We start from the raw sequence: 22,810 nt of genomic DNA on the forward strand, positions 1-22,810 counted from the left end.
TCTGACTGGCTTCAGAGTTTTGCGTCATGTGACGAATGTGCCTGACTGCGCCTGTCTATTGCAATGATCCATGGGAGTGATTTGTGGCAGGTTTGATTATCATCACTAGAAGGTAAGCTAAGCAACTGTTGCAAGGTTTTTTTTGGCAAGAAAGTCACGTTATGTGGACTTTAATGTGCCACTTTAAGTCTTTTTGCTGAAAAGTGAGTTGTGGAAAATTGTGAAAGAATATGTAGTTGTGAAAAGTATTTCATTCTAGTTTATCTTTAACAATCTGTGGGTAATTTGGAAGAGTGCAGACTGTGCTTTTGTTTCAGAATTCTGAGTACTATCATATATAAGCAAATGTAAGATTATCTGTTCCTGTAATCTTTCTTTAGTGACTCACTGATTTATCTGAGGCAATACCATTTTGTTGATGCACATAACAGAATAAGAGCTTACACAGGGTCGCTGTGATTAGCTGGCTGTTTCCACACAGCGCTAGGAGGCAGGATTGAATGATATTCCTCCCATTAGTGTGTTTTAGTTTTTTTTTTTCTTCGGGATGTTCCAATTGTACGATTCCTAAATACAGAGAGGTTAAGTTCAACGACTTTGATCGTTGATTGATATTTACAATGCAGCTGAAACATTAATTCAACCTGTTATTTTAGGTTCTCACATTTAACAAAATTTAATAATATTGCTTATTCATGTTCTCTGTTTGTTGTAGCATATATTTTTGCTGTGTATCTTCTTCATGTTTAAGAAGCTAGGAATAGATGGTTTGGGGGGTGTTGCCTAGGGTAAATGTATTACTTGTTCCGCACGTACTTTTCTGAACATACAGGTGCTGGTCATAAAATTAGAATATCATGACAAAGTTGATTTATTTCAGTAATTCCATTCAAAAAGTGAAACTTGAATATTAGATTCATTCATTACACACAGACTGATGTATTTCAAATGTTTATTTCTTTTAATGTAGATGATTATAACTGACAACTAATGAAAGTCCCAAATTCAGTGTCTTGGAAAATTAGAATATTGTGAAAAGGTACAATATTGAAGACACCTGGTGCCACACTCTAATCAGCTAATTAACTCAAAACACCTGCAAAAGCCTTTAAATGGTCTCTGTCTAGTTCTGTAGGCTACACAGTCATGGGGAAGACTGCTGACTTGACAGTTATCCAAAAGACGACCATTGACACCTTGCACAAGGAGAGCAAGACACAAAAGGTCATTGCTAAAGAGGCTGGCTGTTCACAGAGCTCTGTGTCCAAGCACATTAATAGAGAGGCGAAGGGAAGGACAAGATGTGGTAGAAAAAAGTGTACAAGCAATAGGGATAACCGCACCCTGGAGAGGATTGTGAAACAAAACCCATTCAAAAGTGTGGGGGAGATTCACAAAGAGTGGACTGCAGCTGGAGTCAGTGCTTCAAGAGCCACAACGCACAGACGTATGCAAGACATGGGTTTCAGCTGTCGCATTCCTTGTGTCAAGCCACTCTTGAACAAGAGACAGCGTCAGAAGCGTCTCACCTGGTCTAAAGACAAAAAGGACTGGACTGCTGCTGAGTGGTCCAAAGTTATGTTCTCTGATGAAAGTAAATTTTGCATTTCCTTTGGAAATCAATGTCCCAGAGTCTGGAGGAAGAGAGGAGAGGCACAGAATCCACGTTGCGTGAGGTCCAGTGTAAAGTTTCCACAGTCAGTGATGGTTTGGGGTGCCATGTCATCTGTTGGTGTTGGTCTATTGTGTTTTCTGAGGTCCAAGGTCAACGCAGCCGTCTACCAGGAAGTTTTAGAGCACTTCATGCTTCCTGCTGCTGACGAACTTTATGGAGATGCAGATTTCATTTTCCAACAGGACCTGGCACCTGCACACAGTGCCAAAGCTACCAGTACCTGGTTTAAGGACCATGCTATCCCTGTTCTTGATTGGCCAGCAAACTCGCCTGACCTTAACCCCATAGAAAATCTATGGGATATTGTGAAGAGGAAGATGCAATACGCCAGACCCAACAATTCAGAAGAGCTGAAGGCCACTATCAGAGCAACATGGGCTCTCATAACACCTGAGTAGTGCCACAGACTGATTGACTCCATGCCACGCCGCATTGCTGCAGTAATCCAGGCCAAAGGAGCCCCAACTAAATATTGAGTGCTGTACATGTTCATACCTTTCAGTTGGCCAACATTTCTAAAAATCCTTTTTTTGCATTGGTCTTAATTGATATTCTAATTTTCTGAGATACTGAATTTGGGACTTTCATTAGTTGTCAGTTATAATCATCAACATTAAAAGAAATAAACATTTGAAATACATCAGTCTGTGTGTAATGAATGAATCTAATCTACAAGTTTCACTTTTTGAATGGAATTACTGAAATAAATCAACTTTGTCATGATATTCTAATTTTATGACCAGCACCTGTATACAAAAGTTCAGCGGTAAGGGTTTTGTATCTTGACGATCAAGGTAAGGAACACTAGAAAGCTGTAAGTAACTTTGGTAAGTCTTTGCAGCTGTAAGAAATGTGAAAAATTGTTACGAAATAAATGGCATGTAAAATTATTTACAATCGTGTGAAAAAGGAAATACACCCCATAAAAATTATTGACTTTAACATGTTTGAACAGGTAAACAGTAGATCTTCATGCAAACAGACCAAACAGATAAAGGCAATATACATGAATTTAATGAGTAAATGAATAAATAAATAAAACATGAAGAAACGCTGACTTTTCAATCATTTATTAAGCAAAAATTACAACTGATGTAATGGTTTACTTGTAAAAAAATAAGTAAGTACATCCTTGACCCGAGAAGTTGGCATAGCCCTCCCAGAAGAGGAAATGACTTATTGTATTATCAGTCTCAGAAATGGACTTGGTGAAATTTTTGATCACTCCACCATGCCAAAAAAATCTTGCAAGATGTTTATGGCTTTTCCGGCATGTACTACCTATTTTAAATTCCTTCAAAACACTTCAGTAGGATTCAGCTCAGGACTTTGATAAGACCTTAACACTCCATTTCTTCTTTTAGAGATTTGGTAGATTTACTAGTGTGCTTTGGATCTTTATTGGGTTGAAAGGTCAAATTTCAGTTCCACTTCAATTTTCTGACAGATGGCCTCACATTCTCCTCAAGCAGAGTCTTACATGATGCAAAATTCATAGTTGATAGGATAACAGCAAACTGCCCAAGCCGTGAAGCAGCAAAGCAATGCCAAACCATAACATTTCCACAACAATGCCTCACAGTTGTTATGAGGTTCTTTTCCAGGAAAGCTGCCTTCTTTTTGCACCAAACATGTCTACAGTTACTCTGACCAAAAAAACTCCTTTAGTCATCTGTATAGAGCACATTCCAGAAGGACTTGTGTTTGCCTGCATGTTCAATGGCAAACTGTAGTCCTGTTCTAATGTGCTTTTCAGGCAGGAAAGGCTTTTTTCCTGGCACACCTCACATTAAAGTCAAATTTGTACAATCTTTTTTTTATGACTGTAGATACTGTACATGCACTTTGATATCAAATTTTACAAGAGTTACCTGCAAATCCTGCAGTGACATTTTGGGGTTCTTTGAGACTTCTTTTGGTATCAGACAGTAAACATTTGGGCTAAAGATATATATATATATATATATATATATATATATATATATATATATATATATATATATATATACACTAGCCATGTGCGCCCAACTATGTTGCGCGTGTTAAAGTTGTCTGTGAAGGGCTCCCTGTTTAAACATGGCTGCCAGTTCGTGAACTGGGCCCTTCGTCGCACAGCATTATGATTTTTTATAAGGGAAACAAAATTACAAAACAAAACCCTTGGACATTGATTCGATAGGAACGGCCTACTCGGAATCACTGTCAGAAAAGTAATTATGTGGTGGTGGAGGAGCATTTCTGCTTCTCTCCGTTCACAGTCCATCTCGTTTTCACGACGCTGTCGTTTCCTCTCACGATCTCTTCTCAACCTTTCTCCAATCTCGCAGGTTGCTTTGTGGCAATCCAAAGAGTAAGGAAGAACCAATGCTTCTTTCTTGAACTCCAAACGCCGACTGATGGAAAATCACAGAAATGTGTCCAACTTATATGTTCTATTTAATAAGGGCGCGCACAAAAATGGCGAGCTTCAAAAGGGCGACCTCAATTGGGCGTGGCGAATAAAGGCGAGCTTCAAAACGGCGACCTCAATTGAGCGTGGCGAATAAACGCGTTCGTAGATAATTTAGTTGAAATGGCTCTGGAATATGTGAAGAGCAACAAAGGTGCAGATCTATTCGTAGTCGAAGGCTACACATTCAGAAAGGAGAAAACTATCAACGGGAAACACATCTGGAAATGTACTGAATATAGGATTGGAAAATGTTCGTCTCACTTAGAAGTTCATGCATTAATTAATTGGATGTTTTGATATTCTTGCTTTCGCCTTTTTATACGTTCAAACATTGCCTTTGAGTAATAAATATTCTGTAATAATTTTGTTGCGTTTCCCTTTATTCGATGCGCCCAATTGAGGTTGCCCTTTTGAAGCTCGCCTTTTTGTGTGCGCCCGTATTGAAGGATACCGTGTCGGTTGAACATGAATTCGCGGACAAACAAAGATCAAGATCCAAATGAAGATTATATATAGAGATTAGTTACTTTAAAGCACAACAATTTGTTTAGTTTGAATGTCTGTGTTTTGAGATGTGACTGGAGTACTACAGTCTTCAGTAGTATAAGCCTGGAGGAGATTCTTAATGTACTGTAATGCCTATGTTTCAGCTGTCTCTGTACTGCCAACTAGTGCTTCTTCTTCCAATTCATTCGCGGATAAACAAAGATCAAGATCCAAATGAAGATTATATATATATATATATATATATATATATATATATACATATTAATAAAAGGCAAAGCCCTCACTGACTCACTGACTGACTGACTGACTGACTGACTCATCACTAATTCTCGAACTTCCCGTGTAGGTGGAAGGCTGAAATTTGGCAGGCTCATTCCTTACAGCTTACTTACAAAAGTTAGGCAGGTTTCATTTCGAAATTCTACGCGTAATGGTCATAACTGGAACATATTTTTTGTCCATATACTCTAATGGAGGAGGCGGAGTCACGTATCGCGTCATCACGCCTCCTACGTAATCACGTGAACTAAAAACAAGGAAGAGATTTACAGCACGAGTCAAACGCGGGAACGAAAGGTAACTGACGTTAATTTTTGAGTGTCTTTTAATACTGTGTAAGCATACATATTAACACGTGCAATTAAACGTGTGCATTTACGGGGTAATTTCTCAGGCTTAAAAGCTCGCCTTTTATCAAACGCGGGAACAAAGGTAACTGACGTTGTTCACTGTCTTTTAATACTGTGTAACCATACATATTAACACATGTGCAATTAAACGTGTGCATTTACGGGGTGATTTCTCAGGCTTAAAAGCTCGCCTTTTACTAAAAAGGTAAATGCAAAACTATTTTCAATCATTCTATGATCTGCTTCTCACAACTGAAGGCACCGTGGCTGATGTTACGTCACTTGCTGTCCAACCATAAGCGTTACCTGGTAGGTAACCGGACACTCACTTCACTCCCTTTCGGGAATTGAAGCTCTGAGGTTTTCTTTTGTTCTTAATTAAAATTTAAAAGCAATACTTCACCGCTGCTAAGCCCCTCTAGCGCTGACGTCCGAGGTTCGATTACCGTAAGCAAGTGCAGTGAGTGTGTAATTACATTCACGGCATTCGTAGTCTGATTCACAATCTGATTGTATGGGTGGTTACCTACGAGGTAACGCTTATACTTGGCCACCAAGTCAGGTCGAAGTGATCACTCGAGTAAAGGCAGCTTCACAAAAAAACAGATCCTTAACAAACTGTTATTGGTATATTTTCCCCTCAATTTAAAAACGTTTTATTTTCTTCTTAATAAAAATTTAAAAGCGGTACTTCGCCGGTGCGAAGCGCGTGGATTTGACCGACTGACACATACAGACATATTCATGAGTGCAGGTACTTCGGAAAGAAAGCACCGTGTAAACCTAAAGTTTAAATTAAGTTCATAGACCTACAAAAGGTTGCCATTCATTTGAGGCAAGATTGCTTTTCTTCTGTACAACTATACGTTGCATTCTCAAGAGTGTGCTTGCACGGCTTCAGATATATATGTATATATATATATATGTATGTCTATATATAAATATGTAAGCTTATAAGTACTGCCTTACTTCTCTTTAAGAAAGGAAGATGTAATGATACTTGATTTAAACGATTCCATGTCTTCCTGGGTTTGCGTAGCTTATTGTCAATATCTTTACACCTGTTTTTAACACTTATTTACTGAAACGGGCTTTCACGAAAAAAGTTAGGGCTTTGCTACAGGATACACCCTCCACAAGTTAAGCAAGTAAAAATAAAATATATATTTCTGTTTTATTTAAACCTTTTAAGTTCGTATGCATAGCCCCATTTGGCTGTTTAATTTTTTTTTTTCTTTCTTCAGTAATATTTAATCTCCTTAAAGAAAAAGAACATATCCATTTTACTTTTTTTGTATCTCTTTAGTAATATTTTAGTGTAAAAGGATAACCAGTATTTAAACCTTTTATGTTACTTTATACATTTATTTTACACAATGTTGAAAAATTAATAAGAAAGCTACATATTTTGGCAGCTGCTGCTTTCATTTTCAATGAAATGAAAAAAGCTCTCCAAGAGAAAACGTCAATGAAGAAGAAACAGTTTGCACTATCTAAAAATCAGAAACCCTCATTTATAAAAGTTTGCTGCAGATGACTTAACTGAAAATAAATTAATAGTTCCTATGTGTATAATACATATTTATCTATTTTACTTATGCCTTTATTCCACCAACTTACAACATCTGAGGTACAATTTGTTACATTACTTTTGTTTTTTGCAGCACAGGCAGGTGAAGTGACTTCCTCAGGGTCACACAGTGGTGTCAGTACCAGGATTTGAACTGACAAGCTCCGGGTTTACTGAAATATTACTGAACAAAGAAAAAAAACGAAAACGGGCAAATATGGCTATGCATACAGATGTCCATCCGTCCATTATCCAACCTGCTATATCCTAAATACAGGAGCCAATAAGTACATATGTTTATATACAGTATATATATATGTGAATGTATGTATGTCTATATATATATATATATATATATATATATATATATATATATATATATATATGTAGATATATATATATATGTAGATATTTGTATATGTATATATATGTTTTTGTGGATGTGTATATGTGTATATACGTATGTATATGTAGATATGTGTATATGTAGATATGTATATATATATGTATATGTATATATATGTTTATGTGTGTCTGTGTGTGTATATTATATATATAAAAGACAGCAACACTCATAACAATGACAACACAATTACATTGACAATCATGTTACGTTATTTTTAAAATGTTTCCTTTTTTTTTTTCATAACCTCTTTAACACACTACTTCTCCGCTGCGAAGTGCGGGTATTTTGCTAGTATATATATATATATATATACAGTGCATCCGGAAAGTATTCACAGCGTATCACTTATTCCACATTTTTTTTTGTTACAGCCTTATTCCAAAATGGATTAAATTAATTTTTTTCCTCAGAATTCTACACACAACACCCCATAATGACAACGTGAAGAAAAGTTTATTTGAGGTTTTTGCAAATTTATTAAAAATAAAAAAACTGAGAAATCACATGTACATAAGTATTCACAGCCTTTGCTCAATACTTTGTTGATGCACCTTTGGCAGCAATTACAGCCACAAGTCTTTTTGAATATGATGCCACAAGCTTGGCACACCTATCCTTGGCCAGTTTCACCAATTACTCTTTGCAGCACCTCTCAAGCTCCATCGGGTTGGATGGGAAGCGTCGGTGCACAGCCATTTTAAGATCTCTCCAGAGATGTTCAATCGGATTCAAGTCTGGGCTCTGGCTGGGTCACTCAAGGACATTCACAGAGTTGTCCTGAAGCCACTCCTTTGATATCTTGGCTGTGTGCTTAGGGTCGTTGTCCTGCTGAAAGATGAACCGTCGCCCCAGTCTGAGGTCAAGAGCGCTCTGGAGCAGGTTTTCGTCCAGGATGTCTCTGTACATTGCTGCAGTCATCTTTCCCATAATCCTAACTAGTCTCCCAGTCCCTGCCGCTGAAAAACATCCCCACAGCATGATGCTGCCACCACCATGCTTCACTGTAGGGATGGTATTGGCCTGGGGATGAGCGGTGCCTGGTTTCCTCCAAACGTGACGCCTGGCATTCACACCAAGGAGTTCAATCTTTGTCTCATCAGACCCGAGAATTTTCTTTCTCATGTTGTGAGAGTCCTTCAGGTGCCTTTTGGCAAACTCCAGGTGGGCTGCCATGTGCCTTTTACTAAGGAGTGGCTTCCGTCTGGCCACTCTACCATATTGGCCTGATAGGTGGATTGCTGTAGAGATGGTTGTCCTTCTGGAAGGTTCTCCTCTCTCCACAGAGGACCTCTGGAGCTCTGACAGAGTGACCATCGGGTTCTTGGTCACCTCCGTGACTAAGGCCCTTCTCCCCTGATCACTCAGTTTAGATGGCCGGCCAGCTGTAGGAAGAGTCCTGGTGGTTTCGAACTTCTTCCACTTACGGATGATGGAGGCCACTGTGCTCATTGGGACCTTCAAAGCAACAGAAATTTTTCTGTAACCTTCCCCAGATTTGTGCCTCGAGACAATCTTGTCTCGGAGGTCTACAGACAATTCCTTTGACTTCATGCTTGGTTTGTGCTCTGACATGAATTGTCAACTGTGGGACCTTATATAGACAGGTGTGTGCCTTTCCAAATCATGTCCAATCAACTGAATTTTTCCACAGATGGACTCAAATTAAGCTGCAGAAACATCTCAAGGATGATCAGGGGAAACAGGATGCACCTGAGCTCAATTTTGAGCTTCATGGCAAAGGCTGTGAATACTTATGTACATGTGCTTTCTCAATTTTTTTATTTTTAATAAATTTGCAAAAACCTCAAGTAAACTTTTTTCACATTGTCATTATGGGGTGTTGTGTGTAGAATTCTGAGGAGATGTGGAAAAAGTGATGCGCTTTCATGATGCGCATATATATGTATGTATGTATGTGTGTATATATATATATATATATATATATATATATATCCATCCATCCATCCATCCATTTTCCAACCCGCTGAATCCGAACACAGGGTCACGGGGGTCTGCTGGAGCCAATCCCAGCCAACACAGGGCACAAGGCAGAAACCAATCCTGGGCAGGGTGCCAACCCACCTCAGGACACACACAAACACACCCACACACACACCAAGCACACACTAGGGCCAATTTAGAATCGCCAATCTACCTAACCTGCATGTCTTTGGACTGTGGGAGGAAACCGGAGTGCCCGGAGGAAACCCACGCAGACACGGGGAGAACATGCAAACTCCACGTAGGGAGGACCCGGGAAGCAAACCCAGGTCCCCAGATCTCCCAACTGCGAGGCAGCAGCGCTACCCACTGCACCACCGTGCCTATATATATATATATATATAAAATATAATATATAATATGTATAAGTAAACTTTTTTCACGTTGTCATTATGGGGTGTTGTGTGCAGAATTGTGAGGAAAAAAATGAATTTAATCCATTTTGGAATAAGGCTGTAACATAACAAAAGGTGGAAAAAGTGATGGACTGTATGCATGTATGTATGCATATATATATATATATATATATATATATATATATATATATATAGAGTAATCCCTCCTCCATCGCGGGGGTTGCGTTCCAGAGCCACCCACAAAATAGGAAAATCTGCGAAGTAGAAACCATATGTTTATATGGTTATTTTTATATATTTTAAGCCCTTATAAACTCTCCCACACTATTATAAACATTTCACGCACAATTATACAGTATAAACCCTTTGTATTCTCTTAGATTTTAGGTAAGATTCGTTGAAATTATGTATGTAAACACAGTTTATATACAGTAAAACCTAAATATTATTTTAAAGATATCGAGCGTCTCTGATATCACATATGTTACAGCCATTACGACAGACAGGCCACCAGCAATAAATACGTACAATGCAAGAAAAATTGTATACAGTAAAATGTGTGTACAGTGACACTAAACTATGTACATGTAATAAGTACTGTACGTAGATAATTAATTATGGTTACTCACCAACAATGACACGACGACTTGTCCGATAACGATGAGTTTAATTTTACTGCACAACAAAGGATAGCGTTACAGCTCTTCTAAAGGAGCCTCTTCGGGTGACTGTTTAGCACCGCCGTTGTTCTTCTTCCAGCACTCTTCAATCCAAATCCCTAAAGCAGATTCCGTCCAGACTACTGCCTTATCACGTCCACTTGCAACTCGTTTTGCACCCTGGTTAAAGGACACTGCAGCCGTAGATCTTATATGCTTTTCCTCCTTTTTAAATAAAAAGAATCGTGGACTCATTGATGCTGTAATGGTGTCCTGCAGCGGTGTATCTGTTTCCTTCCTTCAACATATCCAAAACTTTTACCTTTTCTGCAATCATTTGCATCTTCTGTTGGCGCTTGGACACGGCTCCTGAAGCAGTAGCAGGGGCACGTTAATGCTGAATGAGTGAGATTAGACTTCCTGGTTAATGCAGCACTCCATCGCTGAGCCAATCAGCAGCACACAGGAACTTAACTGCATGCTTTGATTGGGTAGCTTTTCAGCCATCCACCAATAGCATCTCTTGTATGAAATCAACAGGGCAGACCAACTGAGGAAGCAAGTACCAGATGTAAAAAGACCCATTGTCTGCAGAAACCAGAGAAGCAGCGAAAAATCCGCGTTATATGTTTAGATATGCTTACATATAAAATTCGCAATAGAGTGAAGCCACGAAAGACAAAGCGCGATATAGCAAGGGTTTACTGTATATGTATATATATATAATATACATATATATATGTACTGTAAATAGGAACAGACTCAACACACGTAAAAAGGTTTGGGGCAGCCACCTATATAATATTCCTGGCTGCAAATGTTTTTTTAAATAGCACAGAGCTGTTCACAATACTGAGTCCAAAACAGAACTGACGAGGATTGGAAAAGACGGATGCTTTAAGGGATAAGACTGGAAGTGATATAGGAGAACTGGAAGTGATGTCCTTGTGACGTCAGCCTGTGCGCCGGAAGTGACGTTCTTCTCAGCTCCGGAAACCGGAACTGACATTCTTCAGGGTGCCGGAACTGGCATCATCAGCACTGAATCAGATAGGTTTTCCCGTGGCTGGCCTGTAGAGATAACAGGAGAACGTTTAGTGTACCCCGCCACCCCCGGGCCTGGCGTGGCATTACCTTTGCTTGGTCCATACAACGTCCCCGTACTCGCACGTGTGTGACATGGCCCCCCCTCAGCCCAGACCCGTCGGGTGGGGCATACCGGACCAAGAAGTCGTGGCATCGAGAAAGGACATCGGCATTGGCTTGCAGTACACCATGGCGATAACTGACCAAATATGTTTTTTCTGAACAATTTTGTTTTATCATAATTATTTCCACCATGTTTCACAATGGATATGCTAGCCATGTATTTTATTCAGTTTATTTTAAAATATTTTTGAGAAAAAAGTATATTCTTAAGTCCTATGTATTGGGTGAATTACTATTATAGCTTATAATGATGTATTCTTTTGATTAGTAGGAATTGATATAGCACATTTGTTTATTTGGATATAATGAGATAATATATTTGTTATCTCGCCTAAGGTCAAAGTTGCCTGCAACCTTCTGATCGTGAATGTTAACAGTTTAGTCTGAAATTGGTTTACATGATCTTTGTTTTAGTTTCTCACTGTCATATTTGATTATTTTATAATTAATTTATTGCTATACTGACATTTAATTGTAGGCTGTTCCTTCTTTAAGTTGACAAACATCATTGTATTAGATCCAGCATTCTGCTTTCTTTTGGGCTTTACAGATTATCATTTCAGTTACCAAGGGCACAGACTGGATAATAGAAATCGTCAAAATTTTCAGTTTCATATGATTATTATCTATTGCAACTTTAATTTATACTTTGAATTTGTGTTTAGGAGCCATGTCCAGTAAAGAAGTAAAGTCTGCACTGAAAAGTGCTAGAGAGGCTATCAAAAATAAGGAGTTCAAAGATGCACTGAAGCACTGTAAGGTAAATATTTATCTTTTTATTTTTAAGCTATTTTAGTTTCTGAGGAAGAGAGTAAAGAAACGACACAAATAGAGCGAGCAACATACTGGTGCAGTATGTACTGGAACTTTCTGATATAATTAATGCAATATCTATATATATAATTCTCTAAGCCGTCGACAGAGCGGGCAAGACACCCATGAAAGCACGCAGGAAGGAGCCATATATAGATTCTCTAAGCCGCCTCCAGAGTGGGCAAGACACCTATGAAAGCACGCAGGAAGGAGCCACGGCCACCAACTCTAAGACCATTGGATACGACGAAAACTCGCACAGCCACGCCCACCAACTCGGACGCGGCGCCTTGGAAAACACGCTGTCATTTCTGTTTGTCTGTGCTACAGTCCACATGTAGCTCTGAGCCACGCTGACTTTTCGGTTACGACGCACGACCGCGTGCAACATTGCAAACTGTGTTACACGCTACATACAGCAATTCGCATCCACGACAAACATGCGTCTTCTTAGATGGTCCTGCAGGAACACGGAAGACGTTTCCCCGCCCACCAACACTCCTTATTCCATGGCCCGCGTTCACCCTCGCTCTCTAGGCATTCCCACTGCCTGCTCATGTGCCCGGACGAAACAACTCACCGACCACCCCGTAAGTCGCTTTCGTCTGTGCTAGGAGTCCACATGCACCTCTGAGCCATGTTGACTTTTCATTATTCTTTTTGGTTATGACGCACGCACCACCATTGCAAACTGTTTTACACGCCATGGTCTTAGAGTTGGTGTGCGGGTCTCCGTGAGTTGCTCTTGCAAGCGGGCACATGACCAGGCGGTGTGTATGCTTTGAGAACGAGGGTGGATGCAGCAGGACCATGTAAGAAGAGGCATGTTTGTCGCGGATGTGAATTGCTGAATGCAGCGTCTAAAACAGTTTGCGAGGGGTATTGTGGTGTTATGGGTCCACAGCTCTTCCAGCAAAGGCCGTTTTGTTTTAAATAAATAATCGCTGCGCTCGCGGCTTAGCGAGGGGCCGTGGTAACTGTAATGAGCCGCAGGGCGATCTGAGGTGTGAGCGTTTCTCACCAAAGTGCACAGGTGAGAGACTGCCCACATCCGTGATTGTTCCTGTGGCTAATGGGCTGCAGCTGCCATGTCCTCTCCGCATATATAGAGAAGCGCAAGCAGGTTAAAGGGGGGAAAAAAAAGAACAGAAAAAGAGAAAAGAGAAGGAAACGGGGGAGGCAGAAGGAAGCAGGAAGAAAGGCGGCAGGAAGGCTAGAAAGCCGGTGCGGATGAGCGCGCGAGCGCTCACTGACAGCTGTGTGGAAGCCTGGGTGTTAGGCCGACACCCAGGAGTCGTAGTAGAGGTCGCTCCCGCTGAGTGAACAAGTAGCGGGGGTGACCAGTGAAGGGCGACTGGCTGTGTAAGGCCAAGAAGGCAGCGGGAGTCGAGAGACTTGGATGTAGGAGTCCCAAAGTGAGCGTCCTGGCCCTTGGGATTAAAGCCAAGTCTCGATCGGGAGAGCGGAACCGAAGCCAGGGATCGGGGAGCATCCAGATCAGTCATGTGGAGAGAAGGCCAGCTGCAGAAAGGGCAACTCTCCTGTTGCGTGGCCCAGATGGGAGAAGCAGGAGAGCTGCCAGGTAAAAGACACCGGGCTTTTGGTTTTAACATGTTACTTCCTGTGACATTTTACCTCGTGGTTTTTAGAAGAGTTTGTTTTATTTTGTTTTGTTTGATTTTAACCTCATGTTTTTGGATTATTTATTTAATGAAGATTATTGAACTGCACAGCACTTGATTTGAACATTTGATTGTTTTTTTAATAAAAGCACTTTTGCACTTCTACCATCCCCTTGCTCATTGTTATTGCCCCACTGTCTAGCTCATCGGTGACATTACCGACGGCGTTGGGTTCAAGGGCTCCCTAAAAGCCGATGGGAGCATTTGAGCAGAACCCGCATTGTCACAGGTATCCCATGGGATCCTTAAAACAATCCTTTAAAACTGAGGTTAAAACACAATGAAGGAAGCAGTCTTTAAAAACCAATAAGCCCTGTGCCTCTGTTTCATTAGCGTCTCACCTGCTTCACCGATGCAGGCCCTGCAACAGTTGAGACGCTCTCTCAGCAGCTGACCTTCTCTGTGCCTGACTCCACTATAGGCTGCAACAAAATTATGAAAGTACGGGCGCATTTTTTCACACAAGCTGTGTGTATGGGTGGGTGGGTGGGTGTTAGTTAGTTAATTAGTTATTCAAAGGATTTCAAGATTTAATATGCGCAAGTGGTAACACTGCAGAAGCAGTCCAAACCAGAAAAGACGGCTGGCAAAAAGTGGCCGACAAATTACACGCGTGTGCATTGTACTTACTGAAAGCAGCGTTACGGATTTTGCAAATGTTAATTTTTTTCCCTTTGCTTAAAACACATTTAAAAAGCGGCGTGATTATGCAGTGTATACTACACCGCGGGTTGGTATGCAGTGTGTAAAACAGTTTGTCGCGGATAATTTGCCTTTTACTATTACACGAAGGCAATTTCCTGTTAATACTTCTTTACATTGATATAGCGGTATTCTCAGTATTCAAAGCGCTATCCACACAGGGAGGAACCGGGAAGCGAAACCACAATCTTCCACAGTCTCCTTATTGCAAAACAGCAGCACTACTACAGTGCCACAAGGCAATTAAAGAATACACCAGGCTCAATTTTCTTATCACTTCTGTTTACAGAGATCAGGTCATAGATAGCATAGTTGCAATGTTACTTTTGTTGGTGGCTTATTACATTATACGGATGTTTCACATGTTCATTTTATCCCCTGTGCTTAAAAGACATTATCAAAGTGTTTCTCAACTGTGACTCCGGAACATCTTAGTACGCAAGCTATATACGTTTTCTTTATTTATTCCTTAATTTTCTTTGATTGAAATATTTTTAATGCACTCATTGGAGATTTATTCTTTCACACATATACTATGTACTGTATTCTGACATAAAACTAGTGTCATATTAATCTGGAGTTGACAGTTCCACAAAGTCTGTACTATGATAGTAAGAATAAAACATAATGATTCAATGTGGCACATTCAGGAGAAGTTAGCATTTAAAAAATATTTCTTTATAGCACATAGAGCAGAATTTGTGGACATGATAACAATGCTTTTACTGTTTGCATACAGGGCTTAACATACAATAAAAATAACAGTGCCAATGTTCAGATTTCAAAGTCATTACACAGAATTGTAGACAAAAATATATATTAATATAGAAACCAAAGATGTTTGCATTCAGCTAAACACCTAAGATTACCAAGTTTGTTTTTTTCTTTTTCTCGTATACTCAGTGAAAAAAAAAACATGCATTTTGTAAATTTAAGAAACATAAAAACATTAGAAAGACAAATCCTGTTTAATTGCCAAGACAATATGGATAGTTTAATTTTTAATAAAGTATAATTTGAAGGCTTGCTCTGCATAGAGGGTTATGGTGGTTCAACAAATTATATCTGATGTCTAGTCTTTGATAGTCACTTGTAGGGAGCCACAGGGAGGGCATAGTTAGAGGCTGGTGGAATTCTCATCATAGCTCCTTTTCTGATGCTTTCTCAATCATTCCAAGAAAACAGGTGGAATCTTGATTGGCGACTGTGTCTTTTCCTCCGATCTGCCCCCTGTAGACTTAATATAAACTCTGCAAAATACTCACTAGACTAGACTTGCACACCTGGCATGGAGACCATCGTAAGTAATGAGTAGAAGGGATGGGTAAATATACCATCTGAAACATGTGGTACATGGTCCCATTTTCAGCCATCGGGCTGTCATGGATGGACAGTATGGGTGGAGCTTGTCCTGACTGGGATGGTTTGTGTTCCTTTTTCAGTCGACAAGTCAAAATAAGATAGGGACAGTGGGAGCATGCCACTGAGAGTTATGTTGTCCCCCAGTACAATGGGTGGCAGCATCCCTCTTGGCGAGCCCCTGTTTGAATGGAGGTTGTGGTTATGATGGGTTGCCCTGTTGGGCTCCTTGGATTCCACTAGTTGGAGCTGTTGGCGGAAGGATCCCCTGTTCTAAAGAGGTTCCACTTGACTTAGAAATGCTTCCTGGAGACAATAGTTTGGCACCAGAAGTATTTCCAATCCAGTTTAAAACTGAGCTCTCCTCCTCGTCTCAGGGATTCAGAGTCAGTAAAGCAGGAGGACAAAGCTTGCTTGGGGAGGAGTGGATGATAAAAGGAAGGAGAATAAAGACAAGAATATTGTTGCATTGTACCATGAATCCTGTAAAAATGTGTTCTTTAAAATAAAAAGTGAGTCTTTTTGAACTCTGGACTTCGTCTAAAGGCATGCAGATTAGGTGAGTTGGTGGTGTTAAATTGGCCCTAGTGTGTATGTTTGTGTCTGGGTATGGACTGGTTTCTTGTCCAGGGTTGCTCTAACCTCGCAGCCTATGTTTGCTGAGACAAACTCCAGCTTTCTCACAACTCTGCCATGGATAAGCAGATTAAAAAAATGGATGGATGGACTCATATGGAGTGCAGTTGTGTCTGAAGTTTGGATCTCTGAAACACTTCTCAATATTTACAATTACATTGTATTCATTTACAGCACTCTAATTCAGTTCAATTTATTTTTTATACAGCTGCCAAAGAGCCATATGAAGACTCTTGTGCATAATAATTCACATCACAAGAGAGTTTTGTATTAGGTGTATTGACATGACAAACATATTTTACCTCAAAGGTAATATATATGATGTATTTATGTTCCCTTTTAGGAGGGTGAGTGCTGTGTATTTCCACTTAAAAACATTTTTGTTTTTTTATCACCCTACCATTTGTCACATCTTAGTAAATTGGCCGACAGGTCAGGGATATCCCGGTCATCATGCCCACTGTGCTGGAAGTCATTAGCTGACCAATGAAGTGCTATTAGCAGCATTATTCCGTTACCGCAGAAGTCATCTGCAGTTTTAAAGTTGCTGTACAGCTCTTTTGAACGCAGGTGTTATTGTTCAATGCTCCCAAACCCCCACATTGACGATCGTGATTGTTTCCTGGCAGCCTCTGTGCTTCCTGGGAGCTGCCCACACCCCATCCCACTCTGAAAAAATAAATCAGTTTTGAATTTGTGTATATGTTTTACACTTGAATCCAGGTAATTTTTTAATAGTGACCCCTGGTGTTGAGTTTTCCACTTGTGTCAAAATGTTGGCGCCTGAAGAGTTTTAGATTTTGTAGCCTATGCCAGGGTGCTAGAGAGGAGATTGTCTCCAATGGTTGAGCCTATGATTCAGGAGGAACAATGTGCATTCCATCCTGGCAGTGGAATGGTAGACCAGCACTTCTCCCTGGTGTAGTTGTTAGATGGAGCAGGGAAATATGGTAGTCCAGGCTATATCCGTATTGTAAATTTAGATAAAGCATATGACTATGTCCCTCAGGATGGGTTAGTGGGATGTGGTGCAGGTAACAGAGCCACTGTTTAGTGCAATTTGTATTTTATATGAATGGAGTGTTTCCAAATACTTGGCATTAAGTTGAATATTTTGACTGTGGGTGTCAAACTCTGTCAAGGCTGTGTCTTGTCATTGCTCTTGTTTGTGGTTTTCATGGACAGGATATCAAGGTGCCCCTGAGGATGTGAGAGTGTCCAGTTATGGAGTCTAGGAGTAGGATCATTGCTTAATGTAGATGATGTTGTCTTCTTTGCCTCATCTGACTGTGACCTTTGGTATGTGCTTGAGCAATTCACTATCAAATGTGAAATAGCAGTTAAAAAGATCAGAACCTCCAAGTCTGAGGTCATGTTTATTGCTCTCGCCAAGTAGAGGGCCAAAAACTACCCTTAGTGGAGGACCTTAGGTATTTTGGGATTGTGGTTGTAAGTGATGGAAGAAGCGATATGGGGTCTACAAGCAGATTGAACTGGTGGCATCTTTTTCGCAGGCACTGTAGCGGTGAAGCAGGAGCTGTGTCTGAAAACAAAACACTAGATATACTGGTCAATCTACATCCCTGTCTTATCCTGTGGTCATGATCTGGGTGTAATTACCAAAAGAATGAGATCACAAGTACAATTGGCAGAAATTAGGTTTCTTTGCAGCGCTGTTGGGTTGACACTGTTTGATAGGGTGAGAATCTTGACAATTTTATAGAGTCTCAGACTAGAGTTGCTGCTTTTCCAGATGGAGAAGAGAGAGTCGAGGTTTTTTTTGGCATGTTTTAAGTATGACTCCGGGTGGCTCAGTCTGGAGCTGAAATGAGATAAACTAACTAAACAGTAGTGATAAAATGAATGGTGGTCTTTCACTGTCACAGGGACTTGCTGGTCCCTGAAATAAAACATAATATCTTGTTGCCACCTGCAGTATTTGCACCCATTGTATATTGTTAAAAGTCAGTTATCTGCTGTTTTAACTCATTGAAACTATTCTTTATATTGACTAGGGGGCTCTGCCCCCTGCTCGCTTTGCTTGCCAATCCCCAGGTTTGGTTAACCAGATATACAATTTAAAGAGATTATTTTCATTTAATTTTGAGCCTAGCAACATGGATTTGAATTCTGTGCGTTATTATTGTATGTGTGGGGTGAGTATGTTCTTTTTTTATTTGTCTGGGTTTCTTCCATATATTTTGTTTCTCCTCCCACATTAGCAAAAAACTGCTTCTTAGGCTAATTGTTGATTCCATGAGCATCAGTGAGCCCTATGCTGTTCTGACTCAGTTCAGGATTTGTTACTGCTTTGAGAGTATAGCCCGGTTTCCTAAACTACTAATTATTACTAAATGGTATGATTGTATTTGAATTGTTAAATATTTATGGAGCTTTATTAACATTAAAGGCGTAATGAACCACACAAAATTATATTTGACCATCAAATAAGGAGTTCTTAAATGTAAACGTGTTTAATGATAGAAAAGATTTGATTACCCCCTAAATGGAAGAATTAATTTCTCAAATATTTATGATGTTCATCTGCATTCTCCTTTCATTATGGCATTGAACTTTATTTTTGTTGTGTTTGTAAAATTGTCGTAATAGACTGCAAAACACTTTTTCAGTGCCCAACAGTTTCTTGGTATTCAAATCAAAAGTTACTGAGCCCAATGAACAAACATGAACTCATGATATACTGTGAGATCCATTGGTGATTTTTTTTATTTATTTATTTTTTGTCATCTGGCTGGAAAACCTTTTCACGTCTGTTTTGTAACTAAATCAAAGTAACATTTATGTTCATCATTTTCTATGGTATTACAGTATCCTGTACTATCCTGGACTGCAGCATTGCAGAATGAGAACTTTTCCAGTGTGGACACCAGAGTATCAAACGAAAATTGCTCTTTTAACTTAATTCTTTGGCTGCATTTTTTGTTGATTTTCCTTGGGTAAACTAAACAGACACAGAAAGAAAGATATCTTTGAAAGCTAAGACCTAAACAAAAAAATATTCTATATTTCTGTATGGTTTTTCTTTTACAATTTTGTAGGCGGCTTTGAAGATAGAAAAGAATAACTACAATGCTTGGGTGTTTATTGGATTAGCAGCAGCTGAACTTGAGCAACCGGAACAAGCACAGACAGCTTACAAAAAGGCTGCAGAGTTGGAACCAAATCAGTTGCTTGCATGGCAGGTAGGTAAAACAGTAACTTCTGTGATTCACCTGTGAATAAGACTTTTTTTTTTTTTTTTTTTCATCTACCTGAAAAGCAGGGGGGGAGAAATTGTAAATGAATATGGAAGTCTGCTAGGCTACCAGTTTTGCAAACCTGGAAGTCCAGGTACACTTTCTGGTAGCCCAGGTTTATATGAGGGGTGGAGGGTTACCTACAACTTTTTATAGCAACACTTGTAAAGTTTTTTTTCTGTACACGAGTTCATAGCTCTCTTGTACAACAATATAAACAAGAGAAGAGAATATTTTTTGCAAATAGATGCTTTTTAAAGACGCATGTCATGTTGTTATGTGATCTTTTTCCAAAGTATACAATAGTATTATATCCAAAATGAATTGAAATACTGTATTATCATTTTGACCTAATTTAGGCCCTACCTATTAGTTTCTCTGTCAAAAACATACATTTCACTGTCAAAGCTATTATGAAGTGCAATATGTCATTTACAGTATAATAGTACACCTTTAGTTGACCATAGCCATAGCAGGGTTTGTAGATAGGTTATTTCTCTTGGTTAAACTGAACAAGCACAGAAAGAAAGATACCTATTTATACAGCTGCATTAATTTTTTTCACGTTTGGACCACTAAGACTGTCCTCACGTTACTAAAGGTGAGGGTTAGGCCTGAAAAAGCACGTTCACACTCTGCATTTTTTGAGCTAATATCAAATAACATTTTTCACAACTTCCAGCAGTTCTTACCTCTGCGCCATTTAAGAACATGTATCAACTTCCTGTCAATTGACATTTGAGCTTGGGTTTTTAACTCATTGACCGCAACATGTTAATCGAATGATTTTTTTTTTTCTTTGGTGATATTCTTGAATAAAAGCGCATGTTTATATGATATTTGGACTAAAGTCTTGTGTTAAAAACAGTCACTGACTAAAAACTCCCGCTCTTGTGCTCCGCTGTTTGCAAGGTTATCGCAGTTAATATTTGAATTATTAAAGTCCCCCATGACTATAATCTCCCCTTGTAAACTTGCCTTTTTAATATTACTAAAAAGATGTGTGTTAAAGTTACTGTCTTTATTTGGTGGTCTATGACACACTCCTAAAATAAGGCCTCTTTCCCTAATGCTTTCCAGGCAAAGTCACAAGTCCTTGCTAAAGTGGAACTCATTGTCCAGCTGAAGAGAACTTGCATTTAAATTCTGTTTGACAAACAGCAACTCCACCTCCTTTTTGGTTTTCTCTATCCTTCCTAAAAAATGTGTGTTCCATTATGCTATACTCATCCCCATCTTTGTTATTTAGCCAGGTTTCCATTATTGCTATATCATAATTATGCTCTGCTACATACAACTAACTCACTTGCCTTACTTTTGATACTTCTAGCATTAAGGCAAGCTATTTTTAATGTATTACTCCTTCTACATTTAAACGTTGGATTAGAATTTACATTACTCTGCATTTTTATTTCTACACTGTTTTTGTTCCTCCATGTAAAGTTCTAAACCTGGCCTGTCCCCCATTCCCTAGTTTACACAATCCTTGACAAACCTACTCATATGCCTCCCCAGTACACTGGTGCCCCTCCAGTTCAGATGAAACCCTTTGCAGTGGAACAGGTCCCCTCTGTTCTAAAAAATGCCCCATAAACCCCTTCAACCCTGCACCAAGATTTAAGTCACGCATTAAGCCTTCTAATCTCCTCAATCTTACCTAGACTGGCGTGTGGCACAGGCCGAACTTCAGAGAAGAAATGTCTGCTCCTCAACCTGACATTTAACTCCTTGAATTTGGATCACAGAATTGACAGACTACCCTTATGTATGTCATTTGTTCCAACATGGACAATGACAACTAGATCCACCCCACCCTGGCCAAGAGCCTATCCACCCTTCCAGGGAGGTTTCTCACTTGTGTACCCAGAAAGCAACACACCATGCAAGACTCTCTGTCTCTGGAGCAAGCCTGCTCTTCAATCCCCCTAATTATTGAGTCCCCTACTATCACTACCTCTATCTTTCTGGGAACTGGTTTTGAAGTGGTCCGTTGGGTCCTCATCCCTGCCTACCACCTCATAATCTTCAGAGACACTGTCCAGCTCCACAAGGACCTGAAAACGGTTTAACACCCTGGACAGTGTGGACCCTTTACCTTATGCCTTGTGACTTTGACCCACTTTTCTACCTGTCTGGTTTGGGATCTCCTCCCGTACCACCTCAGGGGTGCCTACTATCTCTTTAAAGGAGACCTGGGCCAGGTCTGCCAGTTCTCTCGCTGGCCAGCCGTCATCTAAAAAGTTCAACAGTATTTGCATTGCACTGGCCTCATTATTAAAATTTGATTTAGGATTACTAAAAATACTTCTTTCTTTCTTTCTTTCTTTCTTTCTTTCTTTCTTTCTTTCTTTCTTTCTTTCTTTCTTTCTTTCTTTCTTTCTTTCTTTCTTTCTTTCTTTCTTTCTTTCTTTCTTTCTTTCTTTCTTTCTTTCTTTCTTAAAATTAAATGATTTAACTTAAATGGTAAAACTAAACACATTTAAGCACAAGAGATTTGATATTTACAACATCTACAGGTATTTTACACCTTCTGGCACCTTAAACTCCTGTAATATTCTCCCACTCAACTGCTTGCAGTTTGTCCTTCTATGAGCTTAACTTTGTTTTTCTCTGTATGTTCTCCTACTTTGCACTCCTTTTATTCCTTACTTAAAAGCTCTCCACTCGCACTGTTTGTATCCCCCTGTATTAATGAACCCTTACACTGTCACCCACATAACTGCTCTACCTGCAGACCACTAAGAATTGTTCAATCTAAAATCAGTAATAAATAAAACTTGCTTAGTAAATATCTGTTGCTAGTTAATTTCTTACTGTCTTATCTGCTTCTACAGCCCCTTGCACCTGAACGGGTATGTTAATGCAGGCCACTTACCTATGCACCGCTGAGCCTTCCC

General features: G+C 39.6%; 1 protein-coding gene across 1 annotated transcript in view; it reads left to right on the plus strand.

Moving 5' to 3' along the window:
* The first annotated feature begins 32 nt into the window (after positions 1-32).
* Positions 33-22,810, plus strand: part of skic3 (SKI3 subunit of superkiller complex) — a 228,287-nt gene continuing 205,509 nt past the window's right edge. Inside the window, exons 1-3 of the mRNA XM_028804761.2 lie at positions 33-112; positions 12,130-12,224; positions 19,716-19,859. Of these exons, the coding sequence (XP_028660594.2) occupies positions 12,135-12,224; positions 19,716-19,859 (234 nt within the window). The 5' untranslated portion in view covers positions 33-112; positions 12,130-12,134. The remainder of the gene's footprint in view (positions 113-12,129; positions 12,225-19,715; positions 19,860-22,810) is intronic.

Source organism: Erpetoichthys calabaricus, chromosome 7, assembly GCF_900747795.2.
Source record: "Erpetoichthys calabaricus chromosome 7, fErpCal1.3, whole genome shotgun sequence".
Classification (NCBI taxonomy): domain Eukaryota; kingdom Metazoa; phylum Chordata; class Cladistia; order Polypteriformes; family Polypteridae; genus Erpetoichthys; species Erpetoichthys calabaricus.